Source organism: Belonocnema kinseyi, chromosome 2, assembly GCF_010883055.1.
Source record: "Belonocnema kinseyi isolate 2016_QV_RU_SX_M_011 chromosome 2, B_treatae_v1, whole genome shotgun sequence".
Classification (NCBI taxonomy): domain Eukaryota; kingdom Metazoa; phylum Arthropoda; class Insecta; order Hymenoptera; family Cynipidae; genus Belonocnema; species Belonocnema kinseyi.
In genome coordinates this window covers 94,379,397-94,394,049 of record NC_046658.1, presented here as the reverse complement: position 1 = coordinate 94,394,049, position 14,653 = coordinate 94,379,397, and the positions used below count along the sequence as shown (strand labels likewise).

Sequence of the window (14,653 nt, the reverse complement as noted above, 5' to 3'; positions counted from 1 at the left end):
CAATATTTAAATATAATAACAAACAAAAATTATTGAAATTTTTAGTTAAAATTGAATCTCAGGTCAATCCTAAGATATAATTTTAACTAAAAATTTCAATAATTTATCGATATTTCATGAAATTATTATTGTTTGCTGATTTGATAATTGAACAATTTTATTTTGAATTCAAGAATTAAAATTTTGAAAATAGGACAATTTAAAAACGTTAATAACTGAATATTTTTCGATTAGAAATTAGAAAAATTTATCCTTTAAAATGCAAGCGAATAAAAATTATATTATTTCTAATTAAAAGCCTTTAAAATTGAATAATTTAAATATAAAACTTTTCAATTTTGCTTAATTTAAATTTAAAGCGATTATAAATTGAAAAATAAATTGAATATATCAAAGTCAAACTTTCTGAAATTCCAGAAATCTAAATTTTTATTTAATTTAAAAAAAATATGATTTCAGATGAAAATTGATCAATTTTCTCTAAAATAAAAAAAATAAATTCACCTTTATTTTTACCGATTGAATTGGAAAAATGTTCAATTATAAACCTGTAAATTTGAATCATCCTACAGAAACGCTCGATATAAAAATAATTTAAAAATGGGAAACACTGAAAACGAACAAATGTATACTCCAGAAACTTGAAACTAAACGAATCCGAAATTCATTTAAAACTAAAAAAAATATAGTCTCGAAAAATTGTAATATTAAAAACTTTGATGTACTCAAACCCTTAATAATTTCTAATTAAGTAAATTCCAATTGTTTAGAAATCAACTAGAAATCAACTTTTTTCATTATAATCGCGAAATTTAAACGACTTATAAATTATTTTTAGTAATTTTAAATTGTTTAGCAATTACCCATTAAAAAAGTTTGAATTATACTTTTCGAGATTTAACCACTGCAATTTTAATCACAAAATTTAAACATAAAATTTAAAAATCAGCGATTACCAGGAAAATTCAGAATTTTAAAATTGTAACCTTTTTTTTAATAAGTTTGAAATGTTGAACTTTTTGGAGTGTTTGACAAATAAAATAAAACCAATTTGAAAAGTTTTTTTTGTTTGTTAAAAATGTATAATTTTAGTTAAAAAATTCGTTTTTTGTAGTTGAAAAAAATAATTTATTCACAATAAAATTGAACTATTTTGTTTTATAAAAAAATTTACTTATCGGCTTAAAAATTCAACTATTTGGTATAAAATTAAACTCTGCTTTATTTAAAACGAGTTTCTATCTATTTCAAATTAATTCTCATTAAAAATATATTTACTGAATTTTTAGTTAAAAACTTATCTTTTTTGTTTGAAAAAGTCACTATAAAGATAAAAAATGTTAGAAATGAAAAAAATATAGAGTAATTTGGACTTAGATAATCCATTTTTGAAATGTATACATTTTGTTGAGAATTTTTGTTTGTTTGTAGAAATTAAATCTTTTTGGTTATAAAATAATCTGTTTCGATTAAAAATTAAATTTTTTTTTGAATTTGGTTAAAAATTAATCTATTTCGTGTGAAAAGAATATTTTTTTCTTGAAAATTCAACTCCTTTGAAGAAAATTCGTATTTCTGGCCGGAAAATTTATGTATTCGGTTGAAAATTCGAATTTTTTGCTAGAAAATCAAGTTTTTTTGTTTGTTAAAAATGCAACAGTTTCGTGGAAAATTAATTTTTATAAGTTGATAATTCAACGTCTTGGTTGAAATTGTAATTACTTTCTGAAAATTTCATTTTTTTGGTAGAATATTCATAATTTTAATTGAAAATTCGCTGTTTTTTTTTATAGAAAATTAACTTTTTGACGAAATATCATATTCTTGGCTTAAAAATTCCATTTTTTAAAATAGAAAATTCGTGTTGTCGGGTTGGCAATTCAACAATTTAGTAAAAAATTAAACTAATGAGTTGAAAATTTATTTATTTTCTTTAAAATTGGACTTTTTGGCTGGAAATTTTATGATTTATTTCAAAATTTAATTCATTTGTAGAAAATTCAACAATTTCGTTTAAAAAAACATAATTCTTGGTTGAATATTCAACAGCTTTGTTGAAAACTTGTCTTTCTGGAACGAAAATTCAACAATTTGGTAGAAAATGTATATATTTTGTGGAAAATTATACTTTTTTGGTTGAAAATTAATTCTTAGGATAAAAATGAACTCTTTTGTTAACAATTAAACTGTTTTAGTTTAGAATTTAAGCATTTTCTTGAAAATTGGTTTTTGTTAGATAAATAAACATTTGTTTATTTTAAATAAGAATCTTTTTGATTTGATATATCAACTATTACATTTTTCGATGTAAATTCATCTTTACAAGTTGGAAGTTTATATTAATAAGTTGAAAATTCATTAACTTCGTTGAAAGTTATACTACTTTCTCAAAAGTTAGTTTTTTCTATTAATATTAATAATTTTATTTAAAAATTTGTTCTTTTTTTGTTGAACATTAATTTTTATACTAGAAATTTAAACATTTCCGTATAGAATACAACCGATTGATTCAAAATTAACTTTTTGGTGGTGAAAATTATTATTCTTGGGTTAAAAATTCAACTGTTTTAGAGACAATTCGTATTGTCGTTGAGACAACTAAAAAACTTATTTTTTTAGCTTAACATTGAATTCATTTGTTGAAAATTCTTTTTTTTGTCTTAAAAATCCAACAATTTGATTTCAATTTTTTTCATATCAATTTTATTGTAGAAAATTCGTATTTTTGGCTCGAAAATTTAACTGTTTGGTTGAAAACTTATGCAATTTGTGGAAAATTGGTATTTTTCGGTAGAAAATAAATTTATCGGTACTTTTTTTAGAATTCGTCTATGTTGTTTAAATCAAATTCAAATATTTTTGAATTGAAGTATTAACTATACATTTTTCGTTGAAAATTCATCTTTTCAGATTGAAAATACAACTCCTTACTTGAAAGTTGAACTACTCTTTTAAAAGTTCATTGTTTTGGTTGAAGATTCATAAGTTTAATTGCAAAATCATTTTATTTTTAATTACAAATAATTTTTTTAATCTGTAATTTTAAATATTTTGTTAAAAATCCAACTAATTTGTTAAACTTAAATTTTTTTCAATTAAAAATAAAATAAACTTGGTTAATTTATATTCTCGACTTGAAAAATCAACTATTTGGCACCAAATTAAACTATTTATAATAAAATTGTATTTGTTTTTAGTTTAAAATTATTTATTTTAACAGTAATTTCAAATATTTTGTTGAAAAGCCAACAGATAGGTTGTAAATAAATATTGTTAATTTATATTCTCTACTTGAAAACTCAACTATTTGATTTTTTTACGCCTATTTTTTTATTTACTTTTAAATATTTTGTTGAAAATCCAACAGATTGGTTGTAAATGTACTTTGTTAATTCATATGTACAACATCAAAAATCAACTATTTGGTACAAAATTAAACTGTTTTATAGAAAATTCGATTTTTTTCAGTTTGAAATTATTATTTTTTATTATTTAAGTTTAAATATTTTATTGAAAATCCAACAGATTGGTTGCAAATAAACTCTGTCAATCCACATGCTCGGCTTGAAAAATCAACTATTTGGTACGAAATTAAACTTTTTTTATAGAATATTCGATTTTCTTTTAGTTGAAAATTATTTCTTTTTAATTTAATTTTAAATATTTTGTGCAAAATCCAATAATTTGAAAAATATTATTTTTTTAACATTTAATTTGAGATTTTTTGTTGAAAATCCAACAGAATGGTTATAAATAAACTTTGTTAATTTATATTCTCCACTTCAAAAATCAACTATTTGGTACCAAATTAAACTGTTTTAAAGAAAATTCGATTTGTTTTTAGTTTAAAATTATTTTTTTAAACTGTAATTTCAAATGTTTTGTTAAAAACCCAACAGATAGGTTGTAAATAAACTTTGTTAATTTATATTCTCTACTTGAAAACTCATCTATTTGGTACAAAATTAACCCTTTTTATCAAAAATTCGATTTTTTTATTTACTTTTAAATATTTTGTTGAAAATCCAACAGATAGGTTGTAAATAAACTCTGACACTTCATATGCTCGGCTTGAAAAATCAACTATTTGGTACACAATTAAGCTTTTTTATAGAAAATTCGATTTTATTTTAGTTGAAACATTTTTTTTTAAATTTAATTTCAAATATTTTGTTGAAAATCCAATAGATTGGTTGTCAATAGACTTTTTTAATTCATACTTTTGGCTTGAAAAATAAACTATTTGGTACCAAATTAAACTGTTTTATAGAAAATTCGATTTTTTTCAGTTGGAAATTATTTTTTTTATTTAAGTTTAAATACTTTGTTGAAAATCCAACAGATTGGTTGTAAATATACTTTGTTAATTCATATGTACAACTTTAAAAATCAACTCTTTGGTACAAAATTAAACCTTTTTATAGTAAAGGTTGTAAAAAAACTCTGTCAATGCATATGCTTGGCTTGAAAAATCAACTATTTGGTACATAATTAAACTGTTATATAAAAAATTCTACTTGTTTTTAGTTTAAAATTATTTACTTTAACTGTAATTTCAAATATTTTGTTGAAAGCCCAACAGATTGGTTGTAAATAAACTTTGTTAATTCATATTCTCGACTTGAAAAATCAACTATTTGGTATAAAATTAAACTGTTTTATAGAAAATTCGACTTGTTTTTAGTTTAAAATTATATTTTTAAACTTTTTAAATTCTTTTTTTAAATTGAAAATTAATTCTCATTGAAAATGTTTCTACCCCATTTTTGTTAAAACCGATATTTTTTGGTTAAAAAAACTTAAAACATATTTACGTTAAACTTATTTGAATGTTCACATCACAAAATATTTTAAAGAAAAATAACATAAATCAGTACAGAAACCCTGCCACCTGATCACGTGTAAAAATGGAACTAGTGCACAGAATGAGGAAGAAAAGCGTGTAAAAAATCACCTGAACCTTAGCCATTTTGGAAAAAGTTGTATCAAATCCAGATGATTAGTTAGACCGTTAGACACAGCAACAACCACGAAGTGTAAACGTCAACTGTCAAGCTTTCAGAAAACGACAATGCACTCTTTCAAAAACAATGCCACAGTGGGACAAACATTGAAATGCACATATGTGCCGTGTGTATGCAAATCGACTGTATCTAATCCATCTAATTAAAGCCACTAGAAATAAGAAAATCCAAGGAGAAGGGATTGCGTCCCCGAAGCAAGTCTCCAGTATAGAGTCTCAAGCACTCTGACAAACTTATGCAATCCGAAAATATAGCAGCCAAATGCGTCTAGATGTTAATCAAGAGGGAAAAAATTACCTTCAACTCCTGGTGTAATACGCTGTGTATGTTTCGACAAAAGACATTTGATACAGAGAGAGTTGTCAAAAGTCTGGTGGTTGCGTTCATTTATTCAACATAAATGCTAAATATGAGATTTGTCGAAGATTTATGCGCTGTCAGACTGAGGAAATAGATAACGTACTGTATTTTGCCGAATTTCCTACAGCTGACATTTCTGATATTTGGCGAGGTTATAGTTTACGCGACCTGGGATGTCTTCTCAACCTGCAAAGCCGAAATCCAACGATTCTTCACCACTTAAATTTCGACTCTCTGGATTTCCGGGATTTTTCCTATGTATTTCGCAGCACAACACAATAATAAAACCCACGAAAGTATGCAAAACTCCAACCGCGTGTCAAGTTAAAATGTAAAATCCGTTAGGTCGATAAAGCAGGGCGAGGCGTTACCATCGAGAAGACCTCTTTCACTTTGAAAATTTTCCGAAAAAGGAAACGGTTTTTGGTTTTGCATATTTGCAACGAAATACTGGTAGATTTTCTTCAAGGAGGTGAATTTTCTTGCGGGATTATTATTTCATGTCATGAACAATATCACTAATCGAACAAAGCGTTAATTGGCTGAGAGAAGTCACGTGGGTGGAGGGCGGCAAAATTCATGTAATTCAAGTTTTTAGATAAGGGGGAAGGAAAAAATCGATAAAATGCAGAATAACTGGTTTTCATAGTAAAAAATTAACCTGAGAATCTGCTTTTAACTACAGGAAAGTTTGCGAGGAAAGATTCTCTACTTATAATACATAAAATAATACGCATAGTTAATATTGTTTAATGTTTGTACTGTCAAAATAGCGCCAAATTATCAAATAAAAATATATATATCCATAAATTTAAAGTACTTTAAAATATATGTATAATCATACAATTTAAATTTGAAAGTTAATTTTTATTTTAATTATATAACAAAATTATGTTAAAAGACATTCTGGAGATCTGGGTTTTACTGATTTTTTAGAAATGATTAATTCTCAAGATTTACAATCGAAATTTCACTAAATTGAAAGATAATTTATTTAACTAATTAATAATTTTTCAATTCTCGTAAATTGAAGTTATATAAAAAATTCTTGAATTTGAATTATTTTGAAGGTAAAAAGTCAAATCTTTAATTCTCAATTTTTCAGATTGAAAAAATTTCGAATTAATATTCTTGCATTTTTAAAATATAGAATTAAAAATTATTACATTCACATATGTAATTTTGCGATTTTTTACTAGTTCAATTTTCAAATAAGAATTAAAATTTGAAGATTTACAATAAAAAGCTTTTCAATTTTGATGATTTTGAGCATCCAGTCAAATTTTCCATTCTCAATATTAATTGTAAATTTTAAGTCAAAAATTCTTTTATTTGTAAAATTTACTATTCATATTTCTATAATTTTTCAGAGATTACATTCATGAATAATTTCGAAGAGGAAAGGTCAAGTTTCCAATCCTAAATATTCCAAATTGAAGAAGTTTCGAAAGTTTATTATTTTCGAAATCAAAATAATAGACTATTTAATTGTACATTTTTTTAAATCTTAAATTTTGAAGAAGAAAAAAATGAATTTTAAATTATTCAATAATTATATTTGATTTTTTAAATTTAAATTTTGAAAATTTACAATTGAAAACTCTTGAATTTTAGAGATATATAAACAAAAGTTCTTAAATTAGGATGATTTTGGGGACCAAAAGTCAAATTTTCAATGATCAATCTTCCCAAAATTGAAGAAATTTCGTATGTAAATCATCAAAAATTACAGCATTTTTATTTTTTAGACTTAAATATTGCATAATTTTCAATTATAAAAATAATTTTTTTTCAATTGTAATGATTTGCAAGTTTAATTTCTTCACTTTTAAAAATATATAAATTACAATTTTTTAATTTTGAAGATTTTGAGGATCAAAAGTTCTGCTGTCAATTCTAAATCTTCTGACCAAATTAAAAAATTAAAATTTTAATGTCTTCAAAAATGAATTTCAGGAATTTAAATATTTAAAATTATAATTCCTTACATTTTAATTCTTTTTCGGTTAACATTCTTCAAGTTTTAGATTTATAAAGAGAAATTCCTAAATTGTGATGAATTTAAAAATCAAAAGTTTTTAATTCTAATTTTTCCAAATTGAAGACATTTTTTATGTGAAGCATGCAAATGACAGAACTTTTATTAGTAAAACTAAAAATTTTCATACTTTTGATTGTAAATTAAAAAATTAAAACATCTTTAATTTAAAATATTAAAAATGTAGAGTTTTTACCACTTTTGTAGAATTGCAATTGAAAATCCCTCCAAAAATTCCTTAATTTTCACGATTTGCTATTTAAAATTATTCAATTTTTATGGTATATGTATTGAATTTTTTAAAGTGTGATGATTTTAATGATTTGTAAGATGAAAAGTCAAGAGTTTTCAATTCAAATCTTCTAAATTGATAAAATTTCAAACGTAAAGCATCAAATCCCCAGAATTTTTTATCAGAAAAATTACATAATTATTATTTGTGTTGAAAAAAATTCTTTAAAAAGTTCCACAATATGGAATAGTTACAATAAATAAAAATTGAGAAATTTAAGTTTGCTTGAAATCAAATTCAAAATCATATTGAACAATAAATTTTACAGTAAAAAACATTGTAATTGTTAAAATATAGAATATAAAATTTGTCAATTTTGAAGATTTATATTTGGAAGATACATATGTATGTAATTTAATTTTTTTAATGGTTAAATTTTCAATAGATAAATAAATTTAAAAGATTTAAAATTGAAAACTTTTCAATTTTGAAGATGCCTAATTAATAATTCTTCATTTTGTTGATTCTGAAGATTAAGTCAAATTTTCAATCTTAAAACTTACATAATTTTTAATTGTAAATTTAAAAAAATTAAATACTCTTCAATTTTAAAGGTGTGAAAATAAAAATGTTTAAACTTTGATGATTTTGAGGACCAAAAGTTCTACTTTCAATTCTAAATCTCCTGACTAAATTAAAAAATTAAAATTTTATTGTCTTAAAAATTAAATTTAAGGAATTAAAATATTTAAAATTATGATTTCTCGAATTTTAATTATTTTTCAAATTGAAGAAATATCGAATATATAGCATCAAATGTACATATTTTTTAATTGTTAAGCTCAAAAATTGCATAATTTACAATTGTAAATTATGAAAATTAAAAAATCTTATATTTTTAACATTAAAAGCTCAAATAACAATTTCCAAAATGTATGAATATAAAAAAATGTCAAATTTCATGATTTAAAAAATCAAAGGTTTAGTTTTCAATTTGAAATCTTACAAATTGAAATGATCAAAATTACAAAAACTTTAATTTTAAAATTTAAATAATTTTTAATTGTAAATTTTCAAAATACGGAATCCATCTATTTTAAAAACTTACCGTTCACAGTTCTATATAAAAATAAAAATTCTTCAATGTTGACATTCAGAGTTTTATAACTTCGAAGAGATAAAATTTTAAAGGTTTCAATTTTAAAGATGTTTAAATAAATAATACTTGAATTTGGATGTTTTTGAGGATCAAAAGTTAAGCTTTTTATTCCAAATCTTCGAAATTTAAGAAATTTCAAATGCAGTGCATCATTTTTAATTGTAAATTTAAAAAATTGAAAGCTCTTTAATTTAAACAATTTACAATTGAAAGTTTTGTAATTATGAAGAGTTACCATTAAAGATTCTTAAATTTAAAAATATATTAAAGACTCATTAATATTTGAATGTGTATAACACATTTTTCTGAAATAGTGCAATTTTGAAAATAAAAAAATGATGTAATTCCGAAGTTTTTGTCAAATGTCCACGTTTTGAGACCCCCTGAATCCAAAAAACAGGTTTTTACAAATGTGCCTGTCTGTGAACACGATAACTTTTGAAAAATTTAATCTATTAGATCGGCCTTTGGTATACTTGTTTAGTGTCCTAAACTAAAGGTCAAGTTTGTTAGCCAGCCATTTTGGATACAAATTCAAAAAGTGGGCACATTTTCAATATTTTTGAGACCACTTTTTCAAAAATTTTCAGTAAGGCTATTCATAGTATTCAAAAATTCGAACAATTTATTCTAATGACTTTTTCCATAATATCAAAAATTACCAGAGTTACAGCATTTACAAAATTCCAAAAAACACACGAAAATGAACATTTTAGGCCAAATAACGCACGATATGAAAGCAAGTCAAGAAAAGGAAAATGTTGCTTGTTGAATGTCCTACAAGATTATCATAACAATTTTTTGAATTTTTCTGAAAAATCAAAATTTCATACTTTGACAGCATACAAAATTATGAAAAATCCAAAAATTACATTTTTCTGCCAAACTATGCAAAATACGGTAAAAGATGAAGAGACAAAAATTGTGCATTTGAAAAAGATCTCCAAATTTGTTATGAACCACTTTTTGATAGGATGCATAGTTTTGGCTCTAATCATGAAAAACATGATTAGGAGTAAAAAACAAAAAAACCTGCCCTCTTTGTGGGCACATTCTGATCACAACTTTTGTCATTTAATTTCTTTTTCGTCTCGTGTGTGGGATTTCAAAAAATTTAATTAATAATTTGTTATTTTTTCATGATAATACATTCTCATCAGAGAAGGTATTAGATTTCTGTAAAATTTGACCCCCCTCCCAGTTTTTGTCAAAAATTCACATTTTGAGACGACTTGAATCCGAAAAATAGGTTTTTACGAATGTGTCTGTCTTTGTCTGTCTGTCTACGACCACGATAACTATTGAACAAAATAATTTATTTGATTGGCCTTTGATACACTCTTCACTCTTTTAGTATCCTAAGCTAAATGCCAAGTTCGTTGGTCAGCCATTTTGGATAAAAATTCTAAAGTGAGCGTATTTTGAAAGTTTTTGAGACTACATTTTTTCATTATTCAAAAATTCTCTGTACATTTGTTCATAGTACTTGAAAAGTAAAATGTTAATTTTCAAAAGCCCTTCAAGATTATCATAACAACTTTTGGAATTTTTTCGAAAAATTGATAATTCAAATTTTGATCAAACAAAAAGTAATAAAAAATTGTATTTTGTTGTCAAACTGTGCAAGTTAGGAAAAAAATTATAAGACAAACATTATGCATCCAAAAAATATCAACAAATTTGTTATGAATCACTTTTTTATAGGACACGTAGTTTTTGTTTTAGTTATAAAAAAAACAGTGAAAATACAAAACATAAATTTTTCGGCACATGACAGAAGCTAAGAAAAAATAATTAGATAACATTTTTTTACCGAAAGTAGAGAACAACAATTTTTATTAATGTTTTTTTTTATATGATTAGTAGTTTCTATTTTAATCGTGAATAACATTGAAAATAAAAAAATTACATTTTTGGTAAAATGACAAAAGATATAAGAGAAAGGTTGTTTAATCCAAAAAAATGTAAAATTTTTTTGAAATAATTTCTTGACAAACCGTGTGGTTTTTATTTTAATCGTAAAAAAGAACATTATAAATAATGAAATTGACTGTTAGGAGAAAAGGCACAAGACAAATTAAAATATTCATAAGGGCGCATGTTCCAAAACGTAGCTACAAAATTCCCTTCACCTATTTTTTTTCATATGACAGGCCGTTTTTTTAAACTTTTAGCATACCAAAATTTACCAGTTTTTTTTAGTCTGCAGAAAGGCTTTTTTCTCATCTATGTTTTCAAATTCAAAACTTTCTGAATTCGCACTTTCTGAATCAAGGAATTTGATACGCAACCATTCTTTAAAAAATTAAAAACGTAGAGGCTGAATAGTTTTATGATAATATCTTATAAAATAAATATAATATTTAAAAAAATACTGAACTGTACAATTTTCAATTAGTTTAAAAAAATTTTAATGCAACATTTCCAAAACAAACTTATTTAAACTAACCACTTTCAAAATAAACCAGTTCTACATTTCGTACAATCATAATTCAATAAAGTCAAAAATGAGTTTGAAATTAATAAGGGAAAAATTAAAGAAACTTCAAAAGAATTTGATCAAATGCCTCCAAATTTAGGGTGAGTTTTAAAGACTTCAAGCTGAATGAAATAAAAGCTTTAAAACACTTTATCGAATGAATAGAATTGAGTAAATTTAGAAGAATGTAAAATAATAGGATAAACTAATAATAATTTAGGGTGAATTCAAAATGAATTGCAAAAAATATTTTCAAATTTTTTTAAACGGGACAATGAAATTTCATCTGTTTTAATACTCATGCAAGTTACGAATTATAATAATATACATTTATAGGAATGATATAAAATTTCAGGGATAAACTCATGTGTGAAGCACGAGATACGTGATGAGAATGTGTTTGTTAAAGCCGAAGGAGCTTTAACAAAAGAGAATTCACAATTATTAAATTACTGCTGTCGATACTTTTACCTTCAGTTTTAAGTAGTCTGTGCAGAAAAATCGAGCGCGAAGCGCGAGAACCAAGAGTTGCGCGCCCTATGCGCGCTCAAATTTGCGAGCATAGCGCGCGATGAGAATGTGCCCGCGGAGCGGGCAGATTTTTGTTAGGAAAATTAAAAGGAAAATTAATTAAACAGTAAAATACATACTTGTATAAATGATTTATTACAAAGCATACATTTTTTCTTATAAAAAGGCACTAATCTTCGATCCCTTTTTTTAAAAGCAAAGACTTTGTGCAATATATTTTCTCATTCACTAAATTGGCACCTCGTATAAATTCAAAACGATTTTGTATTTAAAAGATAACATTAATTTGAACATAAAATTGATTACATCTATGAAAAATTGATTGATATGTTCCATAAATTAATTCCTTCTTAAGATACTAATTTAACATTTTTTTCCCTATGTGATGCGAAAAATGCGAAAACTATGCAACTATTAATATTTTGATTGTAATATTGATAGCACCTGGCAGTATATACAATATTGACTAGTTAAATTTGTCTATTTAAACCCACTTTCGGAATTTAACTCGGTTCTGGGAATAAAGATATGTCTGGGTCTAAATTCCGTCTCCGCATTAATATAAAATCGTTTGTTTCTTAAAAGACATTTGTTAATCAACACTCATCCACAGTATAAGTGATAGAATTAAGTATAAAAAGTATCTTGTTACAAATTTTTTTTTTTTTAATTGAGTAAAAGTAGTCAAAAATGTTTGTCTTGATATAGAGATTATTGTATGCATCCATAAAAAAAAGTCTCATTTGTTCTACTATTGTTAAATATTATCAGTGTATGAATAAGAAAAACAGGTTTCATAAGTCGAGCAAAGTTACATAATGAATAGAATTTAGTTTCTCAAATGAGGAAAAAAATCTTGAAAAAAGAACATTTTTACGGTTTTTACTCAAAAATCTTAAGTCTAAGTTATGTTTTCGAAACATAATATTTCTTCTGGATACTTAACAATATCACATAGATTTAATAAGTAATATGCATTAAAATCGAGAGAACACCTGACCGTCGGAATATTACCTTCCAAATCAAATCTCAATTTCTGCGTTGGAATAATTTGTGGATTTTAAGATTTTACATTTAATGAATATCAAAGTTCGGTTTGTAATACGCTAAAAGCTGATCCCAAAGCCCAGCTCAATTCGTGGCCGGTAATCTTCTTATAGAGCTGAAATCAAAGGTAGATATATATGTTTAAAAAACTGCAATTCTTTAAATGATCTCCAGCGAATTCAAGGAACAAAATTTAAGATCTTTTCCAGGTTTTCCAGGTCTTATTTTCTTTACATCAAATAATAAAATGAACGTTTGTTATACGTGTAAAAGATTAAATATATGTCATTTTTTTATTGAGCCAAAATTTTTAAAGAAAGCAAAATCATAAATAAACAAATTCTTAAATTTTTGCGAACGTAAGTCGTCTCTGAAATTTTTGCTAATATTTTAAATATTGGTGAAATTTTTGAATCCTTGTGAATTCGTGAAAATCTTCAAAGTATTTAAAATTGTTCTGAAATATTTGTGAAATCATTGTAATCCTGCTTTGGAAAATATTTTCTGTTCATTTGAAATCATTGAAAACTCTTTAAATCTTTTCAAATTTCTTGAGACCTTTTCAAATTTGTTTCATATTTGTTTAACCTTTGAATTGTTCTGAAATCCTTTAAATCTTAAAAAAATTTAATACTTGTGAAATCTTTTCCAGCTGTTTCGCATTTATTTTAAATCGCTGAAATATTTGAAATCTTTTCTTGTTTTCCAAATAAATGTGAACTCATTTGAAATCATTGAAATATTTGAAAACTTTGTAAGATCTTATGAAATATTTGAAAATTGTTTTAATTAATTAAAATGTTTTGAAATTTTTAAAATCTTTTTAAAAAAAATTTTAATTTATCTGCAATTTTTTCAAGAAATAATTTTAATCTTTAAAATCTGGTCTGCTGTACAACTTTGGAAATCTTCGAAAGTCTTTTGACATCTCTATGAAAATTCTTAAATTTGAATAATTTTGAAGGTCAAAAGTCAAATTTCCAATTCTCAATTTTTCAGATTGAAAAAATTTCGAAGGTAAATCATTACACTTACAGACTGTTAAATTTTAAAACTCGCATAATTTTTATTTGTAAGTTTAAAAAATTAAAAACTTTCATTTTAAAGATGTGCAAAGGTAAAACTTAAAACATGCATAATAAGTAATGGTAAATTAGAAAAATAATCTTCATTTTTTTAAGATAAACAAAATCTTTTCTGCAATTTGAAAAAATTACAAATTAATATTCTTGAATTTTTAAAATATAGAATAAAAAATTATTTCATTTACATATGTAATTTTGCGGTTTTTTAATAGTCTAATTTTCATTAAACAAATAAAATTGGAAGATTTACTATAAAAATCTTTCCAATTTTCAGTGATTTTGAATATCCAGTCAAATTTAAATAAAAAAAAAAACTTAAAATTTCTATAATTATTAATTGTAAATTTTAAAAGTAAAAAATTCTTTTATTTTTAAAATTTACCACTCATATTTCTGTAATTTTTCAGAGATAACATTCATGAATAATTTGGAAGACGAAAGGTCAAGTTTCCAATCCTAAATATTCAAAATTTAGGAAATTTCGAAAGTTGATTATTTTCGAAATCAAAATAATAGACTATTCAATTGTACATTTTTTAAGTGAAATATTTTTCAATTTTTAAAAAATTACAATGTAAGGTTCTACATTTTTGAAAAGCTGCAATTGCAATTTCTTAAATTTTCTACAAAAAAAAAATAATTGCAAATTATTCAATATTTATATTTGATTTTTTTTTAAATTTAAATTTTGAGCATTT

The 14,653-nt window shown here is 23.8% G+C and overlaps 3 protein-coding genes across 10 annotated transcripts in view; 1 reads left to right on the top strand and 2 right to left on the bottom strand.

Moving 5' to 3' along the window:
- The window catches only part of LOC117168387 (protein angel-like), a 46,012-nt gene extending 40,130 nt beyond the window's left edge, over nt 1-5,882 (bottom strand). Inside the window, exon 1 of one of the 4 annotated variants that reach the window (XM_033353997.1) lies at nt 5,322-5,882. In XM_033353997.1, coding sequence (XP_033209888.1) covers nt 5,322-5,411 — 90 coding nt within the window. In that variant the 5' untranslated portion in view covers nt 5,412-5,882. Of the gene's footprint in view, nt 1-4,954; nt 5,238-5,321 lie in introns of those variants that run through there. The other 3 variants (XM_033354001.1, XM_033353998.1, XM_033353999.1) reach the window with 3 other exon arrangements.
- Nucleotides 1-14,653, top strand: part of LOC117168389 (mitochondrial 2-oxodicarboxylate carrier) — a 69,147-nt gene that overhangs the window by 8,266 nt on the left and 46,228 nt on the right. The gene's annotated exons all lie outside the window — the stretch shown is intronic.
- Nucleotides 11,966-14,653, bottom strand: part of LOC117168388 (ectonucleoside triphosphate diphosphohydrolase 5) — a 48,548-nt gene continuing 45,860 nt past the window's right edge. For all 5 annotated transcript variants that reach the window (XM_033354006.1, XM_033354005.1, XM_033354003.1 and 2 more), the window contains exon 4: nt 11,966-12,985. In XM_033354006.1, the coding sequence (XP_033209897.1) occupies nt 12,908-12,985 (78 nt within the window). In that variant the 3' untranslated portion in view covers nt 11,966-12,907. The remainder of the gene's footprint in view (nt 12,986-14,653) is intronic.